Source organism: Grammomys surdaster, unplaced genomic scaffold, assembly GCF_004785775.1.
Source record: "Grammomys surdaster isolate TR1022 unplaced genomic scaffold, NIH_TR_1.0 343, whole genome shotgun sequence".
Lineage (NCBI taxonomy): Eukaryota > Metazoa > Chordata > Mammalia > Rodentia > Muridae > Grammomys > Grammomys surdaster.
In genome coordinates, this window is record NW_021604762.1 from 1201225 (window position 1) to 1227701 (window position 26477).

The 26477-nt window shown below is 47.7% G+C and overlaps 1 protein-coding gene across 1 annotated transcript in view; it reads left to right on the forward strand.

Moving 5' to 3' along the window:
• The window catches only part of Togaram2 (TOG array regulator of axonemal microtubules 2), a 47188-nt gene that overhangs the window by 16662 nt on the left and 4049 nt on the right, over positions 1-26477 (forward strand). Inside the window, 9 exon segments of the mRNA XM_028779012.1 lie at positions 2796-2949; positions 3873-3978; positions 5143-5378; positions 7371-7529; positions 12122-12239; positions 12588-12696; positions 14328-14452; positions 15205-15421; positions 23927-24013. Coding sequence (XP_028634845.1) covers positions 2796-2949; positions 3873-3978; positions 5143-5378; positions 7371-7529; positions 12122-12239; positions 12588-12696; positions 14328-14452; positions 15205-15421; positions 23927-24013 — 1311 coding nt within the window.

Genomic DNA, 26477 nt, shown 5'->3' on the forward strand with positions numbered 1-26477 from the left:
TCTTCTTCTTCTTCTTCTTCTTCTTCTTCTTCTTCTTCTTCCTCTCAGGCATTCTAGTGTTCCTTCATTTGAAAAGACTTTTTATTTTTAAACCTAAAGGTTGAAACTGATCATTCTGATTCATATTTCCTTTTTCTGTCATATGCCAGATAATGGTGGTCAGGTGAAGCAGAGGTTTGGTATTAAAAGTGTTTTTGATTTGTGTTTTCCATTCTTTGTATCTTTTTGGTTGTGTCAAATAGCAAGCCTTAAGTTGAGATTCTTCTTCAGTATCTATGGTCTTATATTCTTGTCATTTCTGTGCCGGTCTCACTCTGTAGCCCTTGATCTTTCCCCCCAGCCTCTCAGGGGCGAGGATACAGGTGTGTGCACCATTCTACCTTTCATCTTTGTTTTAGTTTTTGTTTTAACAAAGGGACCCATGTTTAGGTTCAGAGGCTTCATAAGCTAGCTGAAATTTTCATAGCTGGGGGTTTAAAGACTAATCTCCTTTTATTATAAACACCATAGTCTGTCACAAGTAATACTAGTTTACCTGTGATTGTGACCTAAAATTCCCTTTAAAATAAATGTATTTAGGATCTAGAAAGAGTCTTGATTTGAAGAAAGTGCAAAATAGGTGAGAATTATAAGTAATTAAAAGATATGGTTAGCTATGGCTTTGGCTTAGTGGTAGAACATTTTGTCTAGCATGTGTAAGGCCTGACTTTCTCTCACTGTCTCTAACTAAGTCTCTGGCTGTCTCTGTCTGTTTCTCTGCTATCTCTCTGTCTCTCTGTGTCTGTCTCTCTGTCTCTCTCTCTCAACACACACACACACACACACACACACACACACACACACACACACACACACACGTTGTGAGTGTAGATGGGTAAAATTAGGAAAAGGCAATGCCTTCCTCTCATGACCTCCCTGGAGGATGAGTCTGAATCCTCTTATGCTCTTGACAGTCCTGTGAGTGTCCCTAACATTGCTTTTCCTTCGAGTGTCCCTAACATTGCTTTATCAGTGACATCTGCACCTAATTTTTGGTCAGTTTGAAAATGATGGAATTTCAGGACTGGAACTTCGTTGTCTTTATGTCCCTAATTAACTCCATGAGATTGCAGCCTGTCTCAGGAGACCGGGTACCTGGAGACACGCTTGCCTTCATCTCCTTGATTCTTTCCTCCTGTGTGCAGTGCATGGAAGATTCTGGACCACTTGTGGGAAGACATACTTATGAGCACTGTGGAGAGGCTGGTGAACTAGGGCAGGCCAAGATAGAGTCAACCCAAACCCTAGAGACTAGAAGCTGAAGTGACCTCTGCAGGGCCTTCTGTGTCTGAATGTGTGCTTAAATTCTAGATGGGAGAGAAAGATGTTGGAGGGTGATGTGGAGGTAGGGAGGGCAGTTGGAGGCTGGCTACTATCCCAGTGATAGTGATGGTACAGGGCTATCCTCTCAGATATCCAGGAGGCTGAGGACTGAATGTTCAAGGCCAGCTGCATCACACAATGAGTAAGACCAGCCTGGGCAATTTAGTGAGACCTTTTTTAGAGATAAAGTAAAGACAGGGCTGATGATAAGCTCAGTGGTGCAGTTCTTGACTGGTGTATTCGAAGATTATGAGTTCAATCTCCAGTAAAACACACACACACACACACACAGACACACACACACACACACACACACAGACACACACACACACACACACTATATCCAGGGTCAGGATCTCCTGGAACTCAGTGGTGCAGTTCTTGACTGGTGTATTCGAAGATTATGAGTTCAATCTCCAGTAAAACACACACACACACACACACACACACACACACACAGACACACACACACACACAGACACACACATACACACTATATCCAGGGTCAGGATCTCCTGGGTATACTATAGTGAAAGTCATTCTGGGAGGAGGGATCCAAGGATGCCTTACAGCAGAACTAGCCAGGAAGGGGGAAGGCACGGGAGGGAGGAGAACCCAGTGCTGGCTACGTATCGGAGGAGCTAAGGGACTATGTCGGGTTTCTGAAACTCCTTCCTGTTCTAGAACTTTATGTTTCTAGAATCTATTCACAAGAAAGACAACATGTTCTGTTCTCTCCGTGTGTCTGTCTCTGTGTCTTTCTCTGTGTGTCTGTCTTTTTCTGTCTCTGACTCTTTCTGCATTTTGTGTGTCTGTCTGTCATCTGTCTGTCTGTCTTGACTGAACCCAGAGCCTCACACATGCTAGGCAAGCATTCTATCATTGAGCCACACCCCAGCCATGCTCTTCCATTTTTTGGCAGTTCCTGAAAGTGTGGTGACATCTTGACCCTGCAGGTGACAGTCTCCTCCAGTGCTTTTCCCTGTCCCCTGCCTTCCTTCAGCTATCTGCCCATGAGGTCTTCCATGGCCAGGCATCTCACAGAGGAAGGATGGTAGGATTGAAGGAGAAAAGTGAGCTAAGAGTGCTACCCAGTGAGCAAGGAGTCTATTAACTGCTCATTGGTCCGTATCCCAACCAAGGTAGGAGAGAACTGGAGGTGAGTCACAGACTCAGCAGCTTCCATATGATGCCCAGCTGGCAGTGTGTTCCTAATGTAACAAGGTTGGCACTGGTGTGAATAGATGGGAAGTCAGGGCAAGTGAAGTATAGCTGCTGGCTTTGCAGCCTCCAGGCTTTTCTCCCTGTGTGTGTGGCTGCACTGAGAATCAGACTCCATGTGTGAAGAAATGGCTCTGTGTGTGTGTGTATGTGTGTGTGTGTGTGTCCTCTCTGTCCTGCTGGGTGATGCTTGCTGTCTCCCTTGAATACAGCTAACTCATTACCAGCCGTGCTTACCTTGGGCTCCCCTGAGTGGGAGGAAGAGGAGGAGGAGATGGATCTTCGGACTCTCAGGGAGTTGAGGCCCTTCTCCAACCCAGAGCTGGGGCTGACAGATGCCCTCCAGTGCCTCAACAGCAATGACTGGTGAGGAGGTGCCTTCATTGTACGTCCTGTGGCTCTATCTGTGTAAGGGTGGTATTTAGGAGGGCTACAGAAGATCTCCTGCCCTCAACTTCCCTATTCCCTCACCCCTAGGGTCTGTTACCATGGAAGAAGTGTGTGTGTGCGCACACACATGCGCGCACATATGTAGGTTCATATGTTTGGTATCTCTCACTTCTTGTACATGCCCTGGGTCCTTCTGAGTCTGCCTGTGCACTGTTCTGTGACATGTTAGAGCCAGGCACGGATGGTAGGAATCTGAATACAGAACAAAGAGAACGGGGAAGGTCAGAGCTTTATTTCTCTAGATCAAGTTTGTTAATTTATGTGTTTGAAAACAGAGTCTCATGTATCCCAGACTGTTCTTGAACGAGGCGAGAACAACCTTGAACTTCTGCTCCTTTTGCCTCTGCCTCTCGAGTGCTGGGATGACAGGCAGGTGCCACCACATGCAGTTTATGTGGTGCTGGGGACGAAACCCACTACCTTGTGCATGTTAGGCAAGCATCCTCCTACAAAGATATATCCCTATGTAAATCAAGTTTAATACGAGGGTCCCCTCCTCCCGTGATGTGAATGAGACAAATGGTCTTGGTCCCCAGTGAAGCAGTGACTGGTGACCTAGGACACTTGCAGAATCTTTAGCCCCCATTTTAAGCAACTTCTTGGCATTGTCTACTTTGTATCAAAGACTCAAATAGATCCTGGGCAGCCAGAGTAGAGGGCCAGCCAAGAGTCCATAAAACAGCTTGCATTGACCAGCTAGCTAGGATTCCATGCCAGGGTGTCACCCCTAGAAACCTTGCTTCTGAGGCCTTGGAATCACACCCTGCTGGGAGCTGTCTGCTGAGAAACAGGACGCCTCCCTCCTCCCCCCCTGTGACAGGCTTGGCCTTGCTTCTCAGGCAAATGAAGGAGAAGGGCCTGGTGAACATCCAGCACCTGGCAGCTTGTCACTCGGAGGTCCTCGGTATACGACTGCATGATGTGTCCTTGGCAGTGACTGCGGAGGTGAGGCCTACCCACAGCTTGTGTACTTTGCCTCTTCCCCTAATCCATACATATTCTTTTCCTGTCTTAGCTGTTCGGGTGAGTTACACAGTAGCCAGGAGAGACCATGGCTCTCTGGAGCCTGCCTCTGCATATCCATCAGCCTCTGGCCACTGAAGTGGAGTTCACTCCCCATCCCTCAAATACCAGCACTGAGAACTGGGCTTTCTTAATCTTATAATCTGGGAGTTGAAACATTTGGAGTCGTGCATTCCCATTTCTCGCTGTCCATTGTCTCTGTTCTTGTAACATCTAAAGAAGGATGGAGTACTCTGGGTCGATTCTCAACCTCAGGGCTTGTGATTTCCCAAGGCTTGGATCTCGGCCTAGGTCCTGCCCTGAAAGACAGTAACATGAGCTTGATCCCAGCAGAGGCCAGTCTACAGCTTTGGGAACAGACTGTCCTAGCGAGGGTAGGAGGGTTGCCATGCAGAGGACATGTTTGTTGATACTTGGCTGGACCATGTCATGTGGTTGAGGGTTGGTTTCTGCCTCTGCAGCATGAGTGTGGTGTGAAGAGCAGAGTGGGCCATTTCTGTGAGTTTGCTACATTAATTCTTTCCTCAGTACCTTGGCAAAACTCTGGAAAGCACCTGGAGGAAAGATTTATTTTGGCTCACGGATTCAGGGGGCTTTCAGCCCACCATGGCCGGGAAGGTGTGGCAACAGGGAATAGTGGTAGGAGTATACTGTGCACCTTGTTCACACAATAGCAGACACAGCTAATAGAGAGCCCCGTGTGGAAACAGGTCAGGCTGGAGCATCAAAGGGCTGCCCCTGGTGACCGACATTGGTTAGGCTTCACCTCCTGAAAGTTCCCCATCGGCCTAAGGCAGCACCACCAATTGGGGGAACAAGTGTTCACAGCATGGACCTGTGGGGGCCATGTCAAATTTAAAGCAAATGTACAAATTTCAGACCATATTGAAAATGGAATTACTAGTTCCAATAATAGCAAAGTGGGTATGATAATGACAGCATGGGCTGTTCTGCCCAAAGATGCTGAAGGTCTTTTAACTCCACCGTGGCAAAGGATGAGGAAGTGGCAGAGGGGGCCACACAGTGTCTTCAGAGTCCTTGGGAAGGTACAGCTGACCTAGAGGTCCCTTCTCCTCTCTCTCCAAGGTTACCAACCTCCGCTCCAAGGTATCCCGCCTGGCCATCAGCACCCTGGGAGACCTCTTCCGAGCTTTGAAGAAGAGCATGGACCAGGAGGCTGAGGAGATTGTCCGCTGCCTTCTGCAGAAGATGGGGAACACCAGCGAGTTCATCCAGCGGGCAGTCAACCGGGCTCTGGGCGCCATGGTGGAAAATGTGACTCCTGCCCGTGCACTAGTGGCCCTCACATCTGCGGGTGTCTAGTATGTGCTGTCCCTGTGTGTCAGGGGACACTGGTGACCCTCATATCTGTAGGTGTCTTGTATGTGCTGTCTGGGTATGTGTGTGTCAAGGGAGAGGTCCTGGCATATGGAATGAGCAGAGAAGGAGAGGAGAGAGGGACAGGGAGGAAGGAAGCCAAACCTGTGGCTCTAGAGGGTCTTTTGGTATGGTGTGTGTGTGTGTGTGCGTGCGTGCGTGCGAGAGAGAGAGAGAGAGAGAGAGAGAGAGAGAGAGAGAGAGAGAGAGATATGCTGAGGCATCCACACCAGGCTTCACCAAAAATGCCTTACACATTTAGCAGAGGGAACAAAACTCTGTATCCTGAGGGCTCCTGCTATCTTTCCTAGGCAGTCTTCAGAGAATGGGATAAGCATGGCTGGAAGGAAAGGATGCTGTTGTCTGCTTAGGCTGGAAAATGCATGGTGGTCATGGTAATGCTTGGGAGACAGGGCTGTAGAAGCAGCCTCAGCTGTGCCCTGGGGGCTCCTGCCCCTCTCAGGGGAGCTATGTTTCTTTATGATGAAATGTGGACCAGCTAGAGGAGCCAGGAACAAAACTGGACAAAACTGGCCTCTCTCAGGGGGAGGTGAGCTACTGTTAGGCCCAGATTTACTTCCCTTTAAGTCAGAACTGAATCATTAGCAAAGCCAAAGGCATTTCCCAAGTCCTTCCTTCCACAAAACTAAATACCTCCCAGCTTCTGTAAGTCACTCACCACACTGAGGCGTGCACTTCTCAGCCTACCTAGAGCCCACTGCACTTGCCAGCAGACCCTGGCTATTGTACCAGGAACTGTTGCAAAGTATTGGCGGCTCCTGGGTGCCATGACTTGAATTCTCTGGGCCTTTGCCGCCTCAGCTGATGGAGGCTCTGAAGTGTCAATGACTTGCTTCATGAGACAGCCTGTAGAACAGTGCCTGCTTTACCTGACATTACTGAACCCTGGCTGTGGCTGAATGAACTTGGGAGAAATGGTGTCTTTGCTAGAGTTTTTCTCTATGCCTCAGCTTCCTCTCCTGTAGTATGATGGCGGCAGCAGCTCACGGTTGGCGGGAGATGGGTAAGATGACCCTGGTGTGGCACCTAACATAGGGTGTGACAACTGACCAGTGACAACAAGGACCAGGGTAGACTGTCTTCAGATGCCCAGCACAGGGTTTATGTGCTTGAGTCTCCGAGTCTCTTTCCTTATGTGCACACTATGCTTTAGACCCAACATGTGCATTTGTGGATGACACTGAGTAGGGAGGGAACTGGTGTTCCCTACTGTGTGCACAACGGTGGGGGCACCATGGATGCTTCTGTGTGGAGCATGTCAGTGCTGCCTGGGCACAGGGGGCACAGATGCTTTGTTTTGAGAGAGGCAACAGTTAATGGGTCTCTCTCACCAGAGGTCAGGTTCCACTCATTAAATAACCAAAAGTGTACCCAACTGTCACTAAGCATCACTCAAGTGCTTAGCACCAGCATGAATCTGGGAGATTCAACAGAGGATGACGTGGCTCCCGATCCAGGGACCTGGCAGCCTGACTGGGGGGTGGGATATAAGAACACAACTACACTTACCAGGGGACCAAGCAAGTGCCAACTCAGAGAGCATCTGATTCTACCTGTGGGACTAGAGAAGGAAGAGCAGACATTGATTGGGAAGGGGTTTCCTGGGTGGAAGATGGCTACACTCATGTATAGACAGGAGTGCCTGGGTTCACAAATGTCCTGGAAATGGTGTGTACAGGCCCCTTTGGGGATGATCACATGGCTTCATGAAGCTGTTCTTCCCACTCCCATTGATTCTATGGTCAACCTTGGCCTTGTCGTTGGGAATGACTCCTCAGAGGCCAACCTCCTGCCCCAGTCATGTGAGGAAGGCTTTGAACGTGGGTCTACAGCTACAGATCTGTATGTGTGTTAGTCTGGGGCCCTCACATCCCCACCCTAGGACCAACCTCTTGACTGTGGTTGTTTCCTTTTAGCCACCGGAACCCCCTAGTCCGGAAATGTACTGCCAAGCATCTCTCGGCCGTCCTGGAGCAGATCGGAGCAGAGAAGCTTCTCTCAGGCTCCAGAGACAACACAGACATGCTGGTGCACAACTTGGTGAGGTTGGCTCAGGACTCTAACCAAGACACCAGGTAGGTCAGGACTCGGGACTGGGCGTGGCCAAGGTGACAAGCCACTGGTCAGGTCTTGGCCTCATAGCTCAGTGTCCGCAGAGTTTAGCAAACGGGCAATCAGATAGATAGAGGTGGACTCTTTCCTTCCAGCTGTGTTCTCGGTTCCCTCCGGTGTCATGGCCAGCCTGTCTAGGCAGTGCTCAGGGACCTCTGCCTCTCTTTCTTACCTTCTATTCCTCCATTCCTTGCAGTAGGGTTCTTGTGTCCATCTGCCCCAGCTTCAGTCTCAGACTATTCGGCTGTTTTTGCAAAGGTGTTTACTGAGCACTCATTTTACTAAGTAATCATATGAGAATGAATAGGAAAAATTAGGCCTCAGTTGTGTTGAAGGTTGCCTCCTACTTGAGGAAGATGTACAACAGACAATAAGTATGACGAACAGTTTAGGTTATAGATACAGGGCACAAAAGCAAAAATAACCCAACAAAATGGAGTGGGGGATGCAGGGATGAGTCTTGGGGCTGAGGCCAGGGTAACTGCAGGGACAGGTTGATGGAGCAGGTTCTCTCAGGCTCTAAGCATGTAATCCAGGCAAAGGAAACAGTATAAAGTCCCCAGGATTGAAACAGACTGGACAAGAAGGATGGCCAGGCTTGGAGAAACACTAGCTCATGGTAGGCACACACAGGTCACGAAGGATCTTGGAGAGCAAGGTCAAAAGCTGGACTTCAGGCTGTGTTACGGGAGAGTTCTGGAGGATTTAAAAATGTGTGCGTGTATGTGTGTGTGTATGTGTGTGTGTATGTGTGTGTGTCTGTCTGCCTGTCTGTGTGCACATGTGAGGGTGGGGCTTGAAGCAAAAGCACAGGAGGGGCTGATTGTCTCCCAAAACCAGAGCTGGGGCTCAGTTGATCCTGCCCTCTTACTTTCTGGGATGTTGTCACTGCATCTGTTTGGATGTGAGGCTGATGGTCTAGTGCCTTTATTTCAGAGAATGGGGAGTATGGTTCAGGGGGTCAAGGCCACCAGGCTTTGCTTTAGAGGTCCCACTCCCCTCCCTAATTAGTGGGGTAGAGGTGTTGGTCACATGAGCTGTTCATACCTCAGTGCTCCCTGGAAGACTGAAGTATCTGCCCTTCTGTCTCCTCCACTGCACAGGGTGTCGCACATGATGTTTTTGTCTGCTGAGTGGGAACCTTCTGGAATAAATCCAGCACTGCACTGGCACCCACTCTCCAGTGGCCCTGCTGGATGACCCAGAGTGTCTCCCCTGAGAACCTCCCTGATGCCTGAGCTGCTACCTCCCCTTGATCTGGCCAATGATTGCCAATACCTACCTCTTCCTTCTTTTCCTCCTTTTTTTTCAATGGATCTAACAGGAGGAAGTGAAGTCCCCCAGTGCTTCTGGGTTGTTTCTCTGATGGCTTTGATTTTCATATGATGGCAGACAGATGGTGATTCCATATGCTATGGTGATTCCATAATCCTGGTGGGAGATACTGGAGGCTGGGCCAGGAGATGGGTTGGGCATTGGGTCTGTTTTGAAGGCAGAGCCATCAAGATATGGGCTGTGAGGGTTTCAAAGATACATCAAAGCCAAAGATGTTTGTAGGTTTTAAACTGAATAGCTGGGTCAGTGGTGGTGCCATTCATTGAACTGAAGAATATTGTAGAGGCAAGCTAGGGGTTGTCGTGACAGTTGGGTGGGAGGGATGGAAATCAAGACCTAAGATCTTGCTAGACCTAATTGCTCACTGGATGGCGCTCACCATTTTTTATTTTCCTTTGTGGTACTCTAGTATCTGGAGCTCAGGCCTTCCTGCTTCTCCTCACTCCTTAGGGCAAGTTCTCCATTCTTCCTATCATCTGGAGGTGACTGTGTAATGACATTAGTCCTCTGCCTTAGTTTCATTGATTGTTTCTGTGATAAAATACTCTGACACAAACAACTCAAAGAAGAAAAGGCATTTTTTTTGTTTGTTTTTGGCTAGAAATTCTAGGTTACAGTCCATCACTGTGGGACAGTCAGGGCAGGAGGAACCTGAAGCAGAGTTCCCTTACACTCATAGTCAAGAGCACAAAGCAATGAGTTAGTACATGTGTGCATGCATTTGCTGAGCCAGCTCTCTCCTGTCACTCAGGCTAGGGCCTGTAAGATGAGCCACATTGCAGATGTGTCTTCCTGTCTCAATGAACTCAACTAAGAATGTCCTCAGAGGCCAACCTAGTCTAGATCACTTCTCATGGAGACTCGATTTCTTGGCGACTGTAGATTATGTCAAGGTGACAATTAAAGCTAACCACCATATCTCCTTTCTCTGGCTCTCCTACCACCACATCAATCTCTTTTCTCTAATTTCACCAGGACATCCATTCCCAGATGTCCCACTCCCATCTTTAAAGTGTCCTTAAAAGAACTCTTTGCTTTTTCCCAAGTCTCCTTCTTGGAGTGTATTCCCCATGTTGTTCAAAGTCACCAACACTCACCAAGTCATGCAAGATGCAAAATGGGGATTCCCATTCTTTACTGAATCCTCCCAGCCACGTTGTCCTCCAGATCATAGCATCTTTTGAAACCAGCATGTACGCATCTTTTAGTGGGAGGCCTTGCCCACTTGCTGTTGGCTGGCCAGTGACTGTGATCTGGGTTTTGTTCTCTATCTGCACATTGCAAACTCGGTAGTAGCTGTTGCTCATTGTAGGAACTTTGTAATTAAAGTTTGTACTGTAGGAATGGTGCTGGGAACTTTTCCTCGGTTGATAACTGGGAGTTTATTTCCAGTAGTCCCTTTGGGTGCTGTTGAGAGAGTGCTGAGCTAATTTCTATCTCAAATGCCTTAGAAGTGCAGTACAGTCCCTTGGCACTGAGACCACAGCTGCAGTAGTGACAGAAGTAGCATGACAGCAGTCAGACATGAATAAAGCAAGACTTTGTGGTAGAAGAATGACCCAAACCCCACATTTTCTTGCAAAGCAGGGAAGAGTGCTTGCAAGAGAAAAGCAAGGACTACAAGTCATGTGACCTTTGTTCCTCTGGAAGCCCCCACACATGGGCAGTGGCACCCAAGACAGTGGAAACGCTAGCACTTTCTTGCCTTGGTTTTCCTTCATGGGAAATAGAGATACATTTTATAAATAACAGATTCTGAGGTTGGGTAAGACATCATTCTAAGTGCTGTCTACTCCAGGCTTTGAAATCCTTCCATTTCAAGTCCTTTATCAGCTCTTGAAACTAACTGGTCTCATCTTATTCTCACTCTGTTGCTTATTTCTGGACTTCATATCATACCCGATCTGTGATGGTGACCTCCTGACAGATCTTCAAGCCCCTAGTCTTGTCCTTCCCTATTCACTTCCTGTCAGAGTTAGAAGATTGATTTTGTTTTTAGTTTAATTTAATTTGTGTGTGTGTGTGTGTGTGTGTGTATGTGTGTGTTGGAGTGGCCTGGAGTTATAGGAAACAAGATATCTTTGCTGCCTGGAGATTAACATGACGATTTGGCCATTCCTCAGCTTCCCATTGCTTGTAGGCCAAAGCCCAGTCCTTTCACATTGCCCTGAATACAGCCTACTCCTTCCTCTGGCTTCCTTCAGCCTTATATTCTCCAACTGTATCTGGCTGTTGGGTCAGACTGTGTTGTAGACTTTAGAAGGCACCACCCCCTTCTTTCTAGTCCTAGTGTACTTGTAAGTTCCCATCCATCCACTGAGTCCCAAACCCAAGCTCTCCTTGATTCTTGTACCCAGCCAGCACTATTTACCAGGTAGAGTTGACAGTCCCCTCCTATACCTTTCCACAGACTTCTGAGTGTCCCAAACCTGGGTGGGGGGGGAGTTAAGAACACTTCTGATAGCCATGCAGCAGAATATTAAATATTCCTCTATTGGAAATATAGCTATATGGATATTGGATATACTGGATAATAGCTATAATGGATATCTATTAAAAAGATACTTTATGGGAGCTGGAGAGACGGCTTAGTGGTTAAGGGCACTTTTCCAGTGAGATGTATGGCTGCTTTTATCTCTATGGCCAAAGCTGCCAATAGTGTCTTGCTTGTGCTTTGAGGCAGGTTGTGGTCGGGTACATTTGAGAAGTCTTCCAGGGAACCTAAATTCGAGTCCCTGTACCTACAGTGTACAGCTTACAATCACCCATAACTCCAGGAGTTCCAGCATTGTGTATTGGACTCTGCAGTACCTGTAGACACACATATACCTAGACAAATATACATACACACAAATTTTAGAAAATCTTGAAAATAAGGTACATATGAAAAATATTACATAGCTTGGGAAGATGAATAATAAGCAAGTGAAAAGTCTGGAAACAAGTTGCCTATGAGTTCTGCTATCTATTAAAATGTAAATGCATAGAAAAAAACCTAAGAAAATATATAAAAATTTAATAGTGATTTCCTCTTGGTAATGGCATTATGGATGATGTTTATTCTTTTATGAATCTAATTTTTAACTGGATAGGGATTGCTTTCCTAATTAGAAGTATGCAAAGCTCTCCTATTATAATTGGGAAAGTTGTATAAAGCTGTAGAGTGAATTTATTAGCCTCTCAGTGGCTGTTTCTTCATTTGTTCTCTCCCCGGTGGCAGGTTTTATGGCCGGAAGATGGTGAATATCTTGATGGCAAATGCAAAGTTTGATGCATTTCTGAAGCAATCCCTCCCGTCTCATGACCTACGGAAAGTCATGGCAGCCATCAAACAACGGGTAAGTTGGTGGAACTCAAGTGGTTGGCTTAGCCTTCCTGAAGGTCAGGGGAATGAGTCTGGGTTCCAGAGGCTTCCATTTTATTATGACTATTGACAGGTGGCTTAAATGTGCTTTCTGTCTCCAGTGCTTATACTGGGGTCTTCCCCAATGTGTCTCAAGCTCTCTGGGTCTCTATTCCTTCTTGTCATAAGTGGAGATTGGAGTCTCTACCTACCTACCTCCAGGGCTCCAGACTGTGACCTGGGGGTGCTCCGAGGTGGAAGGCTTATTTATCCTTCATGTTATACTTGATACCGGTATGTCAGCCTAGCCCTTTTGGCTTACATTCTGTGTCTGTTTCTCAAGGGAATACAAGACAACCATGAACTCCCATCTGCCAAAGGTCGAAAGGCGTCGAAGAGTCTGGTGGTGTGTGAGAACGGGCTGCCTAATCAAGAGGGGTATGGTTGTTCTTGTGACTCTGGAGTCCCATGGCCAAAGCTACTAATGGTGTCTTACATGCTCATGGGGGTTGGTTGAGGACTGGGGCATGTCTGAAACTTGGTTGCATTTCTGCAACTAGGTTTCATCCATTGCATCTATAATGGATGGATTTGTAGGGTATGGTCTCCTCCCCACATTTTAGGCAGACCCAGTTCTGGCTTGGCAACCTCTGCCAGAGATACTGAGTCCAGGAGAATGTGATTCTGTGCTGTCAGGTTCTCTGTTTAAGCTCAGTGTCTCTTTGTTCGCTTAAATGAACATGTTCTTTAGCAGCTAGATTGGTCAGCTTGGGGCTAGTTCTGAGGCAGATCTGGACATAGGCAGTCAAGAAGACCTGGCCTGAGGGTTGGAGAGTGTGTGCAGGAATCGTTAAGAACCAAGCAGGAATCCTCTGTTTGAAATGCCAACCCTTCTGCCACATCCTGTGAAGATTATAGCTGACAGTAGCAGAATGCCTGGGAAGGTCCTGCAGAGCTCTTAAGTGACATCCTGTACCCTCCTACTCAACTCCCCCTCCCTACACTAGATCAGCTCCCATCTTTTCTATCTTCACTTTTCTTCTTTCTTTGCTGTATTTTGTCTTTGTGTCCCGAGTACCTAGAACTTGCTTATTGATTCTACAAGATACAGCTTGCCTGACACCTTCACCCAGACACTCTCTGACATGGTGCCCCCATATCCTCAGGGTGGACAGCTGCCCCCTCTTCTTCAAACTCCTGCCTCCTATCTATTTTTGAGATGTTTAAGGCAAAGACTGTGTATCTCTTTGTTCTCAGGTCCCAGACACAGCTGTTGGTATTCAGTAGGCAAGAATGTGGGCCACACGAACACATGATAGAAAGGGTGATATTGGAGACTGTAGGGTGAGACCCGGGTGTAGGGCAGGAGCTCTGAGACCCTGGTTTTGAACTTAGTGTGGGAGGTGGGAATCTTGTGTGGAGCCTTTTTCATGCTGGCTGCGACAGTCTAGGCTCTGAGGGACAATGTGATCCCAGTGTGAGGGAGCAGGTACACCCTCTGTCCCTAGAGGCATGTGAGAGCCAAGTCAACAAGGGGCAGGACATGGGAACCAACAGAGGTGGGATGTGATGGCCTCCAGGATCTTGAATCTACCCTTATCCTTAGGTTAAATATATTCTAGCAGGGCTGGTGGTGGGGTGAATTTCTCTGTGGCAGAGCACTTGTCTAGCATGCATGAGACCCTGGGTCGATCCCCTCCCCCTCAACGCTTGCACCTGTCCATGGTATACTCTCACTTACCCTCCCTACCCTCAACTCTTTACCTGTCCTCAGAAAAGGAAAAGGTAAAAACCAGGAAGAGAGAACCTTACTTACTATCCTTTGGGGAAAAAGAGATGCCCAGAGTCTCCAAGTGCAGTGTCTCCAAGCAGCATTTAGAAGAGAGGCAGGGGTTAGAGTAAGCTGCAGGAGACACACTGTTTCTGTCCTACCTGGCAGTGGGATGCAGCTTGGGATGAGAGATGTGTTCATCCCCTGGGCTCTTCCCCAGGGGTCAGCCCCTGCTTCCACCTAGGCTTGGCTCCAATGGCCCACGGCTGATGGGGCTACGCTCCTCTGTGCGGGGCGGTGTGGAGATGGCAGAGCAGCTGCGGGAGCTGACCAGGCTGTTGGAGGCCAAGGAGTTCCAGGCTCGGATGGAAGGCGTTGGGAAGCTCCTTGAATACTGCAAGGCCAAGCCAGAGCTCGTTGCTGCCAACCTAGTCCAGGTGAGCACCCACACATGCCCTCCCTTATTTCTCCCTGTCGGTGACAGCTCAATCTGGAGAGCTCTGAACTGATATGTAGGGATGTACAGGGAACCCCTAAGCACTCACCTTTCAGATGGTCTCTGTAAAAGAATAGTCAGATGTGGGTGAGGGTCTGAGCATGTCTTTAGAATGCTCAGAGATTTCCTGGGTGGCTTCCGTCCCTCTGCCAGAGAGGGTGCTGTCATCAATGACTTGGGGCACATTCAGTTTGTTAGTTGCATAGTATTTGGTATCAGAGCCTGTGGTTGGACAGTGGCTGGGCTGTAAATGATGGGACAGTCTGGGTAACAGGTTGAACACCAGGAAGGATTCCTGTTTTTCCTTGGAGTGATGCTGACGGGCAGCTGGCAACCCAGGTTGAGTCAAGCTGTTCCCCACTAGCTGTGTGATCTGAGGAGACTCAGTCTCCTCCATGAGTTTCCTCGTTGGTGGGAAACTGGAGAATGATAACAGTAACCCGAGTCGCTAAGGTCATCAGTGAATGACAGTGAAGAAGACCTACCCCAGTGCTCTGGGTGATTGACATGTGAAGACATGCTCAGCACATGACTGTCCTTCTTCTTTTTTGCCTGTTCCCCTTTGGAAGAGATGAGCTCTTCATCATTGGGAATGTGCTAGCACAGGCCTGGGGATCCATCTCATAGATGTGGAAAGACTCCCAGCTGATGTCTGCCAAGCCCACGAACTCTTGACTTTTATTCCCTCAATAGGTCTTTGATGCTTTTACCCCAAGGCTTCATGATTCCAACAAGAAAGTGAACCAGTGGGCGCTGGAATCCCTCGCACAGATGCTTCCCATCCTGAAAGAGAGCATCCACCCCATGCTGCTGTCCCTCATCATCTCAGCTGCAGACAACCTCAACTCTAAGAACTCTGGGATTTCCACTGCTGCCTCCACTGTGCTGGATGCCATGATGGACAGCCTGGGTGAGCATCCCACTGCAGTCCCTGCAGGGCTGCGGGAAGTCCCTGCATCTGGACCACCACACTCGTTGCTGTGAAGAGACACCGTGACCACTGAAACTCTGAAAGGAAAATATTTAATTGGGATGGCTTACAGTCTCAGAGGTTTAGTTTGTTGTTGTCCTGACAGGAAGTATGTTGGCATGGAAGCAGACATGATATTGGAGAAGTACTTGAGAGTTCTGCATTTGAATCAGCAGGCAGAAGTGAGTGAGAGTGACACTGGGCCTGGCTTGAGCATCTGAAACCTTAAAGCCCATCCCCCAGTGACACAGTTCCTCCAATAAGGCCACACCTCTTAATAGTGCCACTTCCTGTGAATCTATGGGGGACCATTTTATTTAAATCATTACACTCATTTTCTTGTGCATGGCGGTCAGCTGAGTTGCAAATGACTCTGGTTAGTATGTCAGAAGCAGTATAGAGCAGGCATTGGCATTGTAGGGTCTCCAGGTCTCTGGCTGGAGGCTTTCCCATGTTTTAGTTATGTCTTAGTCAATTCTATTGCTGTGAAGAGACACCAGGACTATGGCAACTCTTATAAAACAAGCATGTAATTGAGACTAGCTTACAGTGTCAGAGGGTTAGTCCACTGTCACCTTGGTGGGAAGCATGGTAGCACACAGGCAGACATGGTGCTGGAGAAGGAGCTTGAGAACCTTGAGAACCTGGATCCTTGGGAAGCTAGAGGACAGAGACACCAGGACTGGCTTGAGCTTTTGAAACCCCAAAGGCCATCTCCAGCGACACACTTCTCCCAAGACCACACTACTAATCCCTCTCAAGTAATGCCACTCCCTAATGACCAAGCATTCAAATCTATGAGCCTACGGGGCCATTCTTGTTTGGACTGTCACAGTCTACTAGGTTCTGGGTGGTCAGGAATGGAGGCAGTGAGAGAGGGCCTGACCTAGCTTCCCTGTGGTCAGTCGCATGAGGAAAATGGCTTTCTCAGGGCCACAGGGCACCGCAAGGGTGACTGAGAAGTGACTGGCAAAGCTCCTCTGTGCCAGGGGCTGGTGGTGGACTGTAACAGAGAAGTAAAGAACACAGAAAAGAAGGAAGGTGCAGTGGGCAGTCGTCATGTGAAGCAAGAGCATGTCAGTCAAATGCCCTTGATAGCATCTCCGCTCGGTGGGGGGGACTTGACTTTTTGGTGTATCCCCTGTTCTTTTCCTGGCTAGGTAATATTGAGTATATCCCTAGAGGGAAGGGCAAGCTTAAAACTTGAGGTCTGATGAGAATGTAGTCCCTGAGTAGGGCTATGTCTGGGCCAGTGTAAAGGAACTTGTATCTGAAGACTGCCTTTGCCGTGTACCTGATGCACGGTGGCACCTGGCCACTGGCATTCACAAAGCATCCCAGGCAAAACATCCTGGAATACTCACCTCGCCTCCTTCTCTATGCCTTGGCTAGAACCCAGCTCCTGGGCCTGGGATAGCAAGCTGTGTCCTTGGCTAGAGCCACCAGGAGAAGTTTCAGTAACAAATCAAAGGCCTGGTCAAGTCCCTTTTTGTCTCCTGAGTTCATAAATATTGTCAATTTCCACATTCTATCTTGGAGGAAATTTATGATTTGCTGAGTTTGTTACTGTGGAACAAACAATACAAATCGGGCCCTAAATTACAGCTTGCTCGCTGCACTGCTCTGAGTGAGTGAGATTGCTGTTGCCAATAATCAAGGCTCTTGGTAAATCATGCCAGGCCCTGGATTTATTGGGAAAACCTACACAAAGCAGAATGGGCTTTAGGTATTTGAGGAGGATGAGCACTCCTGTCAGAGCTTTTTCAACTCTGCTTGCCAAGGGTTTTAGGTTGCTCCATGCTACCAGGCCAACTTTCCTTAGCGTGGAAGAGTCTTGTGCTTTGAACAACAGAATTTAGTGTCTCCCGTAGTTATAAGACTCAGGTGCCCTCTATCCAAGGACTTGCTGTACGCACCTAGGATGAGGACCCTGAAAAGCAGTAGGCTTGAGAGTAGCCTGTGTATTAGTCTGGTTCTGCTGCTACAACAAAAATCTCCAAGGCTGGGAAGTTTATGTAAAAAAAGAATTTTAATTTATGGTTCTGGAAGTCCAAGTCCAAGAGCATGGTATCAATTTCTGATCAGCTTTCATGGAGGCCTCATAGTGAAATGACGTCACAATGGTGATGATGTCACAGTGGTGATGATGACACCGTGGTGATGATGTCACTGTGGTGGGTGATGTCACAATGGTGGTAGCGCCTGCAGAAGAGATTACACCTTTCTCTCAGGAAAAATGGTTGTGCTCAATAAATAGTGTTCTGTGTGAGTTCACAATTTGAGACCCCAGGACCCGCTTCAAGTGGGACATAGCAGCGTAAGCATCTAAAATCCCAGTGCTCCTGTGTAGGAACAGGAGGCAGAGATGGGAGAATCCTGGGAAGCTCAGTTAGCCCAGTGAAACTAGGTAGAAGGCACGGACCGACACCTGAAAGTTTCCTCTGACCTACACACGCATGCGTGTGCACTCATGTGAGCGAACACACACACACACACACACTTTTTAATGTATTTAAAGAACATCATGGGAACTAATTCACTTATTCTCCATGGACAATGTTCCTAATGATCTTATTATTTTATGCTAACTTCTACTTCCTGAAAGTCTCACCTCCTTCCAACACTTACAAACTGAGGACCAAGCTCCTAACACAGAAACCTTTAGAGATCAGCATACTGCAAGTAGGGTTTCAGCCATGTAGTTCTCCCTGTTGGAACAAAGTCCTCTTGGTTACAGCTGGAAAGAGCCCTTCTGGTCCACTAGTCCGAGGCTCTAGTACAGGGGAAATGATGCAGGGGTGTGTGTGTGTATGTGTGTGTGTGTGTGTGTGTCTGTTTGTCTTCCATACTCCTCCGATCAGTGCTGAGGTTTGGGATGGAATGGTGCTGGCCCCAGAGGTCCAAGGGAGCCATATAAAACCCTCACAAGAGTTCCTGTGGAGCCTACATGATGCAGTGTGTTATCTTGATTTCAAGTGTGGTTCTGTTCCAACGGGTGTGGGAATGAATTGTCTGGGCCAGGTGGGTTTACTCTGAAACACCTCCTCAGTCACTAGCAGTGTTGATTCTGGAGGTGTTCTTGATCATAAAGTGTCACACTTAAGGACTTAGGTCAGTGACATGGAGATTTAATCACCCCTAGTGAATGACAAGGAAAGGCTGTGTCACCTGCCTGCCTGGAATGAGCTGCATTTAGCCCAAATGGCAATTAACCAAACTTCCTACTGCCCAGGGCATTGAGCGATAGCTCCAGAGCCTTGGGCAGTAGGGACAGAAAAATGACAAAGCTAAGCCTGGTAATTCTAGTTCACTGGACTCTTCGTACGGAGGTGCTTTCTCACCAACCTGCTTCCTTTCCTCATGGCCTCCATGGATTCTGGCTGCAGGCTGGAGATGCTCCGTCAGATGCCGGGGCAGTGCTTAAATGTGGAAGGCCAGAGTGTCAGCACAGCATGCTGCAGTCTGTTTCCTGCTAATTGCAGGGCAGGAGGATCAAGAGCAATGCCAAGCAAGGCTGTTGTCTTCTGGCATAAAGTCCAGATGGTACAATAATGAGAAGGCTGGCTTTTCTAGGACGAGTCTGAAGATGCTTCTCCATTGTGAGATTCAGGGGTAGCATCATCTCATCAGCCACAATTATGTCTTCTTCCTCGGATTTCCTGAGGGCTGGAAGCTTGGATGATATATCGGTTGATACAACAGCTGCTGGTTTCCACGGCTGATCCCTTAGGGTGGAGGAAGGAGACTGGGTGGCTTGCTCCCCGGCCTCTGCCCTTCATCACCCACTTCCTACTTTGGGGTTTCTCTGAACCTGGGGCTCTGCCCTTTTTCCTACTAGACACTGAGACCCGATTTCTGGGGAATTTTTCTGAGGATTAAGGAAGTGCCAGAGCAGACTGGTTGGCCCTGTTGGGCTCTGTTACTGTTGGGTTAGTTGTAGAAGATATTCGCCTGATGAGAACGGCAAGCTGCAACTCTGCCTCCCACAGATGACCTTGGCATTCCGGCCTCTCACAGCCAAGAGGAGCTCTCTTAATTCAGCTCAGCCTGCTGGAGAGGCCAGATAAGCTTGGGGTGCTGGTGGCCTTGGATCTAGCTTTGCTGTCTTCTCTCTGAGTTTAAATGTCTGTAAATCATATGACTGACGTTATATTGTTAACAGGCTTAGACTTGGGATCCAGATGCCTCTCCAATATACCAAACACTCAAAATCTCCGCCTTCTATAAGTGTCCATATTTGTCCAAGTTTACCCAGCAAAAATCCACAAGTGGATGTAATTTGGATATAGGCTCTTTCATTTAATTGTATTCAGGACAGACATTGGTGCTACATACCTGTAATCCCAGCTTTTGGGAAGCTGTGGCAAGAGGATTAACGTGAGTTTAGGGCCAACCTGGGCTACATGTGACCCCCCTGTCTAAAAAATTCAAAGAAAAAAACCAAATGAACACTACCCAGTTTTCAATGCTGCTTTACAGGTTCCCTAGTTATGTAAACATAAAAGGCTCTTTTTTGGGGAGGAGGCTGTGAAAATCAGGCTTGTTAATTATTGAGAAATGGAAAATCTAAAGCATTTGAAAATAATACACCCTTTATAGCCAATACCAACCCATAAAAGTGTGTGTGTGTGTGTGTCTGTCTGTCTCTGTGGGTGGCAGGGACAACCTCAGGTGTAGTTCTTTGGGATGTATCTTCCTTAGGTTTTTTTGATCTCTCACTGGGACTTAGCCACCTGTCTCCCTCCCCCGACCCCGGGTTGGGATTCTATATCCCAGAGCACACTACCACCCCAGGCTTTTGTCCCAGTGTATTCTGGGCGTAGTACTCAGGTCTTTACCCACTGACCCATCTCCCCAACCCTTAGAAGAGATTTCTTTTAGAAAATTGTGAAAACCCGACAATGTGCACAGTGGCTTGATGGTCGCCTGTGAACAGTCATTGTAAGCCAGTAACGGAACACACTCTAGCCTTCCATGTGGCCCAAACTGGGTGTGGTCATCCAGGAAACACCACGAGGAGGGGAACTGATCCACTTGCCTAAGTACATTATCTCAGGGCAGCCTGTGGCTCGAGCGTTATCATAGGAAATGCTCATGCTCTGATTTGCTTAAACAGGATGCAAATTCAAATGTATAATATCACAATTATATTCACAAATATGCACAGGCAGACAGATCTCTGAGAGCTACACACCGAGACCCAGTCTCAAAAAAAAAAAAAAAACCCAAAAACCCTAAAGTAAAAGGTGTGAAATGTTAAGTTTTTGCTGTTGATTTTTTTATTTGTTTTTCCGACTCATACAGTTCTTCTGTGGCTTTCCAGTAGTCTGAAGATAAAATGTCCTGGTGGCCTCAGGGCTTCTCTAAGTGAAGCAAGTTTGATAATGCATGGAGATCCCTCTGTCCCTTTGTAGAGAGGGGAACCAAGAGAGATCAGGGTCTCTGACCAACTAGCCAGGCCTGCTTTCTTCTCATAGCACAGTAGTATATTGTGTTCTTTATACTGCACAGTAAGTCTTGACCTCCTTGGAAGGCAAAAAGAACCTTCTGGAAATGTGGGCCAAGCTAATGGAGCCTTTAGGCTAAAGCCTGACTTTAGCCTTTCAAATATTAGAATCCATCATCACCATCATCATCATCCTTCTCTCTGTCTCTCTGTCTCTGTCTCTGTCTCTCTCTCTCTCTCTCTCTCTCTCTCTCTCTCTCTCCCTCTCCCTCTCTCTCTCCCTCTCTGATGTTTGGAACAGAACTAACTAGGGCCTTTGCACATGCTAGGCAAGTATTCTATTGCTGAGCTACCTCTGGCGTCTTATTTGATTTTTCCATTGTGAGAATTTTAGGAGAGTACTAGAACTCATTGCAAATAGCAGATATATATTATTAATTATATGATATGGGGCCGATCCTAAACATTAAGTTAAGCCATCTAATCCTCAGAGCAACTCAATAAGAAAGGAACTGGGATTATCCCCATTTTATAGATAGGTAAGTCAAGGCAGCAAGGGAGGTAGTAGCTCATACAGTGTTATGTAGCGAAATAAGATAGAGGCTCTAGGCCAGAATCTGTACCCATTCACTATGCTTTCCTGTCTCATTAAATCTGAATGTGATCCAAGAAGGTGAGTCTTATAGAGGTGACCAAATCAAGACAGACCAAGTGTGTGTGTAAACTGCTCTGGCGTTCATAAACCACCCAGGAAAAACTACTCTGCAAACATTTACCAGGCAGGCATACTCTGAAAGCATTTTCCAAGCACATACACTTAGCCAGCAAGGATTTGTCAGCTACATGTACCCTGCAAGCATTTAGGAAGCTCCTGCTGTATGCTGGCTGCCATAGCCACATGGTCTGGTCGATCTGCTGATTGTTTTTTTTTCAAGGACCTCCCAGACATCCCTTGAGGACTGTGCCCTGTGGGAGAGAACTGAGGAGGGAGAAGTGATTTGCTTTCCCCGTGCTACATGAGACCACCCACCTACTAAACCCAGGCTCCTTGACCTTAGGCGTGCATTACTTTGATGCCTCCTCCTCTAAACCACACTGAATTTGAGAGCCTTCTGTGGTAGTGGCACGACCGTTGGGAGTTGCTTAGGTCAGGGCCTCTGCCCGGTGGACGGATTTATACATCGCTGCAGGGACGGCTCAGGTATCAGGGTGGGATCCTGATGGAAGACATGGCTTTGGGTTCCTTTCTTGTTCATACATAGAGGTGCACTCCTGCTTTCCACCTTTGGCATCCATGCCCTCACCAGAGGCTAGTACCTAACTCTTGGACTTTCCAGCCTCCAAATCCTGAGCAAATAAAGTTTACTGGTTTATAAACTGCTCGGGTTTTAATTGTTTTTTTGTTTTGTTTTTTTGTTTGTTTGTTTTTTAAATTATGGAAGTAGAAAATCAACTAAGGCACCAGGAGACACACACCTGGCCTGCCCCCTACCCTCAGGTGTGGGCAAGCTTCATAGCCACAACCCTCAGAAGGGCATTTCCCTACTTGCCTTATCTTCCATTAAGTTGTTCCATTACTGTGTGGTTGCAAAATGCTGGGAGTTGAGCAAGCTGGGCGCTGAGCAAGCTGGACACTGACAAGCTGGGCGCTGAGCATGCTGGGAGCTGACAAGCTGGGCGTTGAGCATGCTGGGCGCTGAGCATGCTGGGAGCTGGGCAAAGCAGTGCCTCCAGGTTCTCGGCAGTAGCAGTGGGTAGGTAGCAGGAGACTGGTCTGAGATTGTGCCTTCTTTGGACAGACCAAGGGGTGTTGACCTACCCTTATGGGTGCTCAGGCTCCGGCTACATGAACACAGTTTCTCACCCTAGCTTATGGTTCATGTTCAAATCAAAGAAACTTCCAGGAGGGTAGGGGGACTCCTTTTTACTGGTTCTGGGTTCCATGTCCATCACATAAAGGGCACCAGGAAGTGCTCACTGTGGGACTAAATGACTATCTGGCATGGAGGGACCAGAGTGTGAGTTCAGACTTACTGAAAGCCTTGACTTCTGAATGCTATCCCCAGCCCTGAGATGGCTTTTGTGTGGCCATCAAGGAGTGCCTCAGTTCACCCCAAAGCTATAAATACATTTATATCAATTTATTCATTCCCTCCATCGACTGCCAGTGTCAGCATTTGTGTGTCTGTCTTCTGTCTGACAGCCATTCATCTACCGTCTTTTATCTCAAACCTTACTTTAAGACAATTTAGAAAATCACAGAGATTTATATGAGAGTAAATGGAGGACTGTTTGGGACTCGATCTAACTGCTTGAGACCGCCCACTCTTCCCCCGATAGATATCCTATGTTCATTTGCATTTTCAAAAGCTAGTCCCAGGCTGGGATGATGGGATGATGGGCCAGTGGGTAAGACACTTGTCACGAAAGTCCCAGATCGATCTGGATGCACACATTTGTTTTCCCCGCAGGTGAGTCCAGGAAGCTTACGGCTGCTAGTCTGACACACAGCAGTGGCAAGTTAGAGAGCCTGCCTCAAATCAGGTGGGAGCTGAGGACCAACACCTGAGGTTATCCTCCAGCCTCCACACTTGCACATGTATGCACACACACACACATGTGTGCACACACAGATGACACACAGACATACATATACACATACCCACAGACAAACAGACACACAGACATATACACACTCCCCATATACATACATTTACATATCCACAGACACACACACACAGACACACACAGACACAGATACATCCACACACCCATACACAAACATCCACACACCCGTACTCACCCACCCACACCTACACACACAGACATACAAACACAGATAGACAGACAGACAGACAGACACTGTGATCTTAAAGAGTTAATTCAGCTCCTCATAGGGCCCTTCCTCATGAGGGCATGTGGACACCTAGCACCGTGAGCACCTGGTGTGTTGGCATGGCTGGCAATGTCATGGTCGTGGGTGTCTCCATCTCTTTCAGACCACCTTTGCCTCCTGCAAGCGTTTGCTGGGCGTGTGCGTTTCCTGACGGGCCCTGCAGTGCTGGATGTCACAGATCGCCTCTCAGGTGAGCACCTCTGACTCCACTCAGCCCACATGGCTTGTCTGTCACTGTTTTCTCCTGTACTGTAATTTCTGAGGTCTCAAAGGTCATTTAAGAATTTTCATAGTCTGCTTTCTCTGTGACACACTCCCCATTACCAGGTGACAATCTTTGTTTTTGGTCGAAGTAAAGCATGGTTGTAGACAACCAAATAGTTTCTAAGAATGTATTTATTCCTCCTTACAAACCTGGGTTTCTCTAGTCCACTGAGTACCTTTAAAAAAGAGTGTGTGTGTGTGTGTGTGTGTGTGTGTGTGTGTGTGTGCAGGTGTGTGCATGTGCACATAGAGGAATCCACTTAGGGTTTTTTGAGAGAGGGTCTCTCATTGACCTGAAATTTGCTGAATATGCTAGGTTGGTTGGAGTTTACTCTTCAGTGCTGGGATTATAAAGCACGAGCCACTACACCCATTTATTTAGTTATTCATTACCATTTATTGATTTATTTATTCTCTCATCTATTATCTGTCTGTCTGTCTATCATCTGTCTATGTGGTGTATTAGTTATTTTCCTGCTAGCATGCTGAAACACCATGACCAAAATCAATGCATGGAAGAGAGAGTTTATCCTGGCTTACATTCCCATAGGAATAAGAGTTCATCATGCCAGGGGAGGTGTGGTAGGAAGCTGCTGGACAGGAAGCTGAGAGATTACATAGTCAAATACAAACATGAAGTGTTTCCTCCAGGAAAGATGCACACTCTCTCTAAACAGCACCAACTGGGGACTGAGTGTTCAGAATCCAAGCCCAGAGGGATGGCATTTCTCGTGGAAACCTCTGCATATGGGTTCTAGGGATAGAATTCACGTTGAGCTCTCACCAGACATCTGAACGCCTTTTGTTTGTTTTAGAAACAGATTATTTAGTCCAGGCTGGCTTCAATCCTGAAGTCTCCCTTCTTAGGCCTCCTTACTGTTGGGGTTAGAGATATATTTCCCCACATCTGGCTTCCACAGATAAATCAAGGCCTGGCCCTTCTAGGTAGGCACTGCCAAGCCCATGACTCAGTAGCAAACAACATTGTCATGAGAATTAGAAGAAAATGCTGCTTAATTGGCTGGTGTTATCCTCTTCCTCCACCTGGGTGATGCCTATGGCTTCTTAGCTCCTCACATTTTCTCCTCTGTCCCTTTCCTCCCATGTTTTTCGGGAGCGCACCCCATGCTAACTCACCAGTGTGCTGTCTGCCCCAAAGCCCCTTCTTCTTGAACACTCAGGAGGTGCTTGGTCATCACAGGCAGTCTAGCTAAGCATTTTGGTGTGACCTCCTAATTCTGGCTTCCCTGTCCTATCTCTTACCCTTGACCTTGTCTCTGTCCTGGGGTTCAGTCTTCTCTATGTCCCTGAAGAGACACCTTACCTCTCATCCAGGAGCCAGGCCTCCTCTAAAGATGTGATGTGAGGGCTGGGAACATCCATGGTGGCTTCAGTGTTGGGGATGGATGCCTTGGGGGGTGAGGATAAGGTTATGGGACTCAGATAACACAGGAGACTGGACGCAACCCTTCTCTGTTGCTCTAAATCAGTGTTCTGCAGACTAGAGATCTGGGTCAGTGATGGAGTGCATGACTACAATGTACAAGGTCCTGGTTCCATTCCTTGCATGAGGGTGGGGGTGGGAGAGTGCTGGGGACAAAGCTCAGTCGTTGGAGTACTTGCTTAGCATGCATGGAGCCCTGGGTTTGAGTCTCAGCACTGCATAAACTGGACATGGTGACATAAGCCTGGAATCCCTGTGCTTGGGAGGTGGAGGCAGTAGGACCAAAAATTCAAGGGCATCCTTGGTTATGGAGGGAGTTTGAGACCAGCCTGGGATATAGAAGATCCTGCCACAGACAAACAAGCATACAAACAAACAAAACCAGAAACCAACCAACCAACAGCCAACCAAAATACCTGTAAGTAACTTAGGAAGCCCAGAGGTGGGCAAGGAGTCTGACCGTAGATTACCTGCTTACTGTTAATAGTCCCCATTTCTTTTCAAGAGGCCTCAGTTTCTCCTGAGTTCTTCTGCTAAATAGCTATTGGCTAGAAAGGCCCATGCATGGACTAGGATAACACAGCTCACTAGGGTAAATCTTTATAATCACTTCACCTGGCTTTAGGCTCAAGTTTAAGGGGTTGCTCCCTCTCCATGGCTCCCAGAGGGCTTCTGTCTCTGTGCCAGTTTGAGAAACTGACCTGGACAGTTGACCAAGTAGAGCTATTGTCATGTATGTCCTGGTGCCTGAGGACTATGGCTCTGAGGTGTCTGAGACATGGGCCCAGGAGGGAGTGTGGGTTGGGCAGCTGAGGTGGGCAGGTGGTTGTTCTTGGTCTTTGGAGGGCAAGAAAATAAGAACACCTCATCAAAGAGGGAGCACCTCATCAAAGAGGGAGCACCTCATCAAAGAGGGAGCACCTCATCAAAGAGGGAGCACCTCATC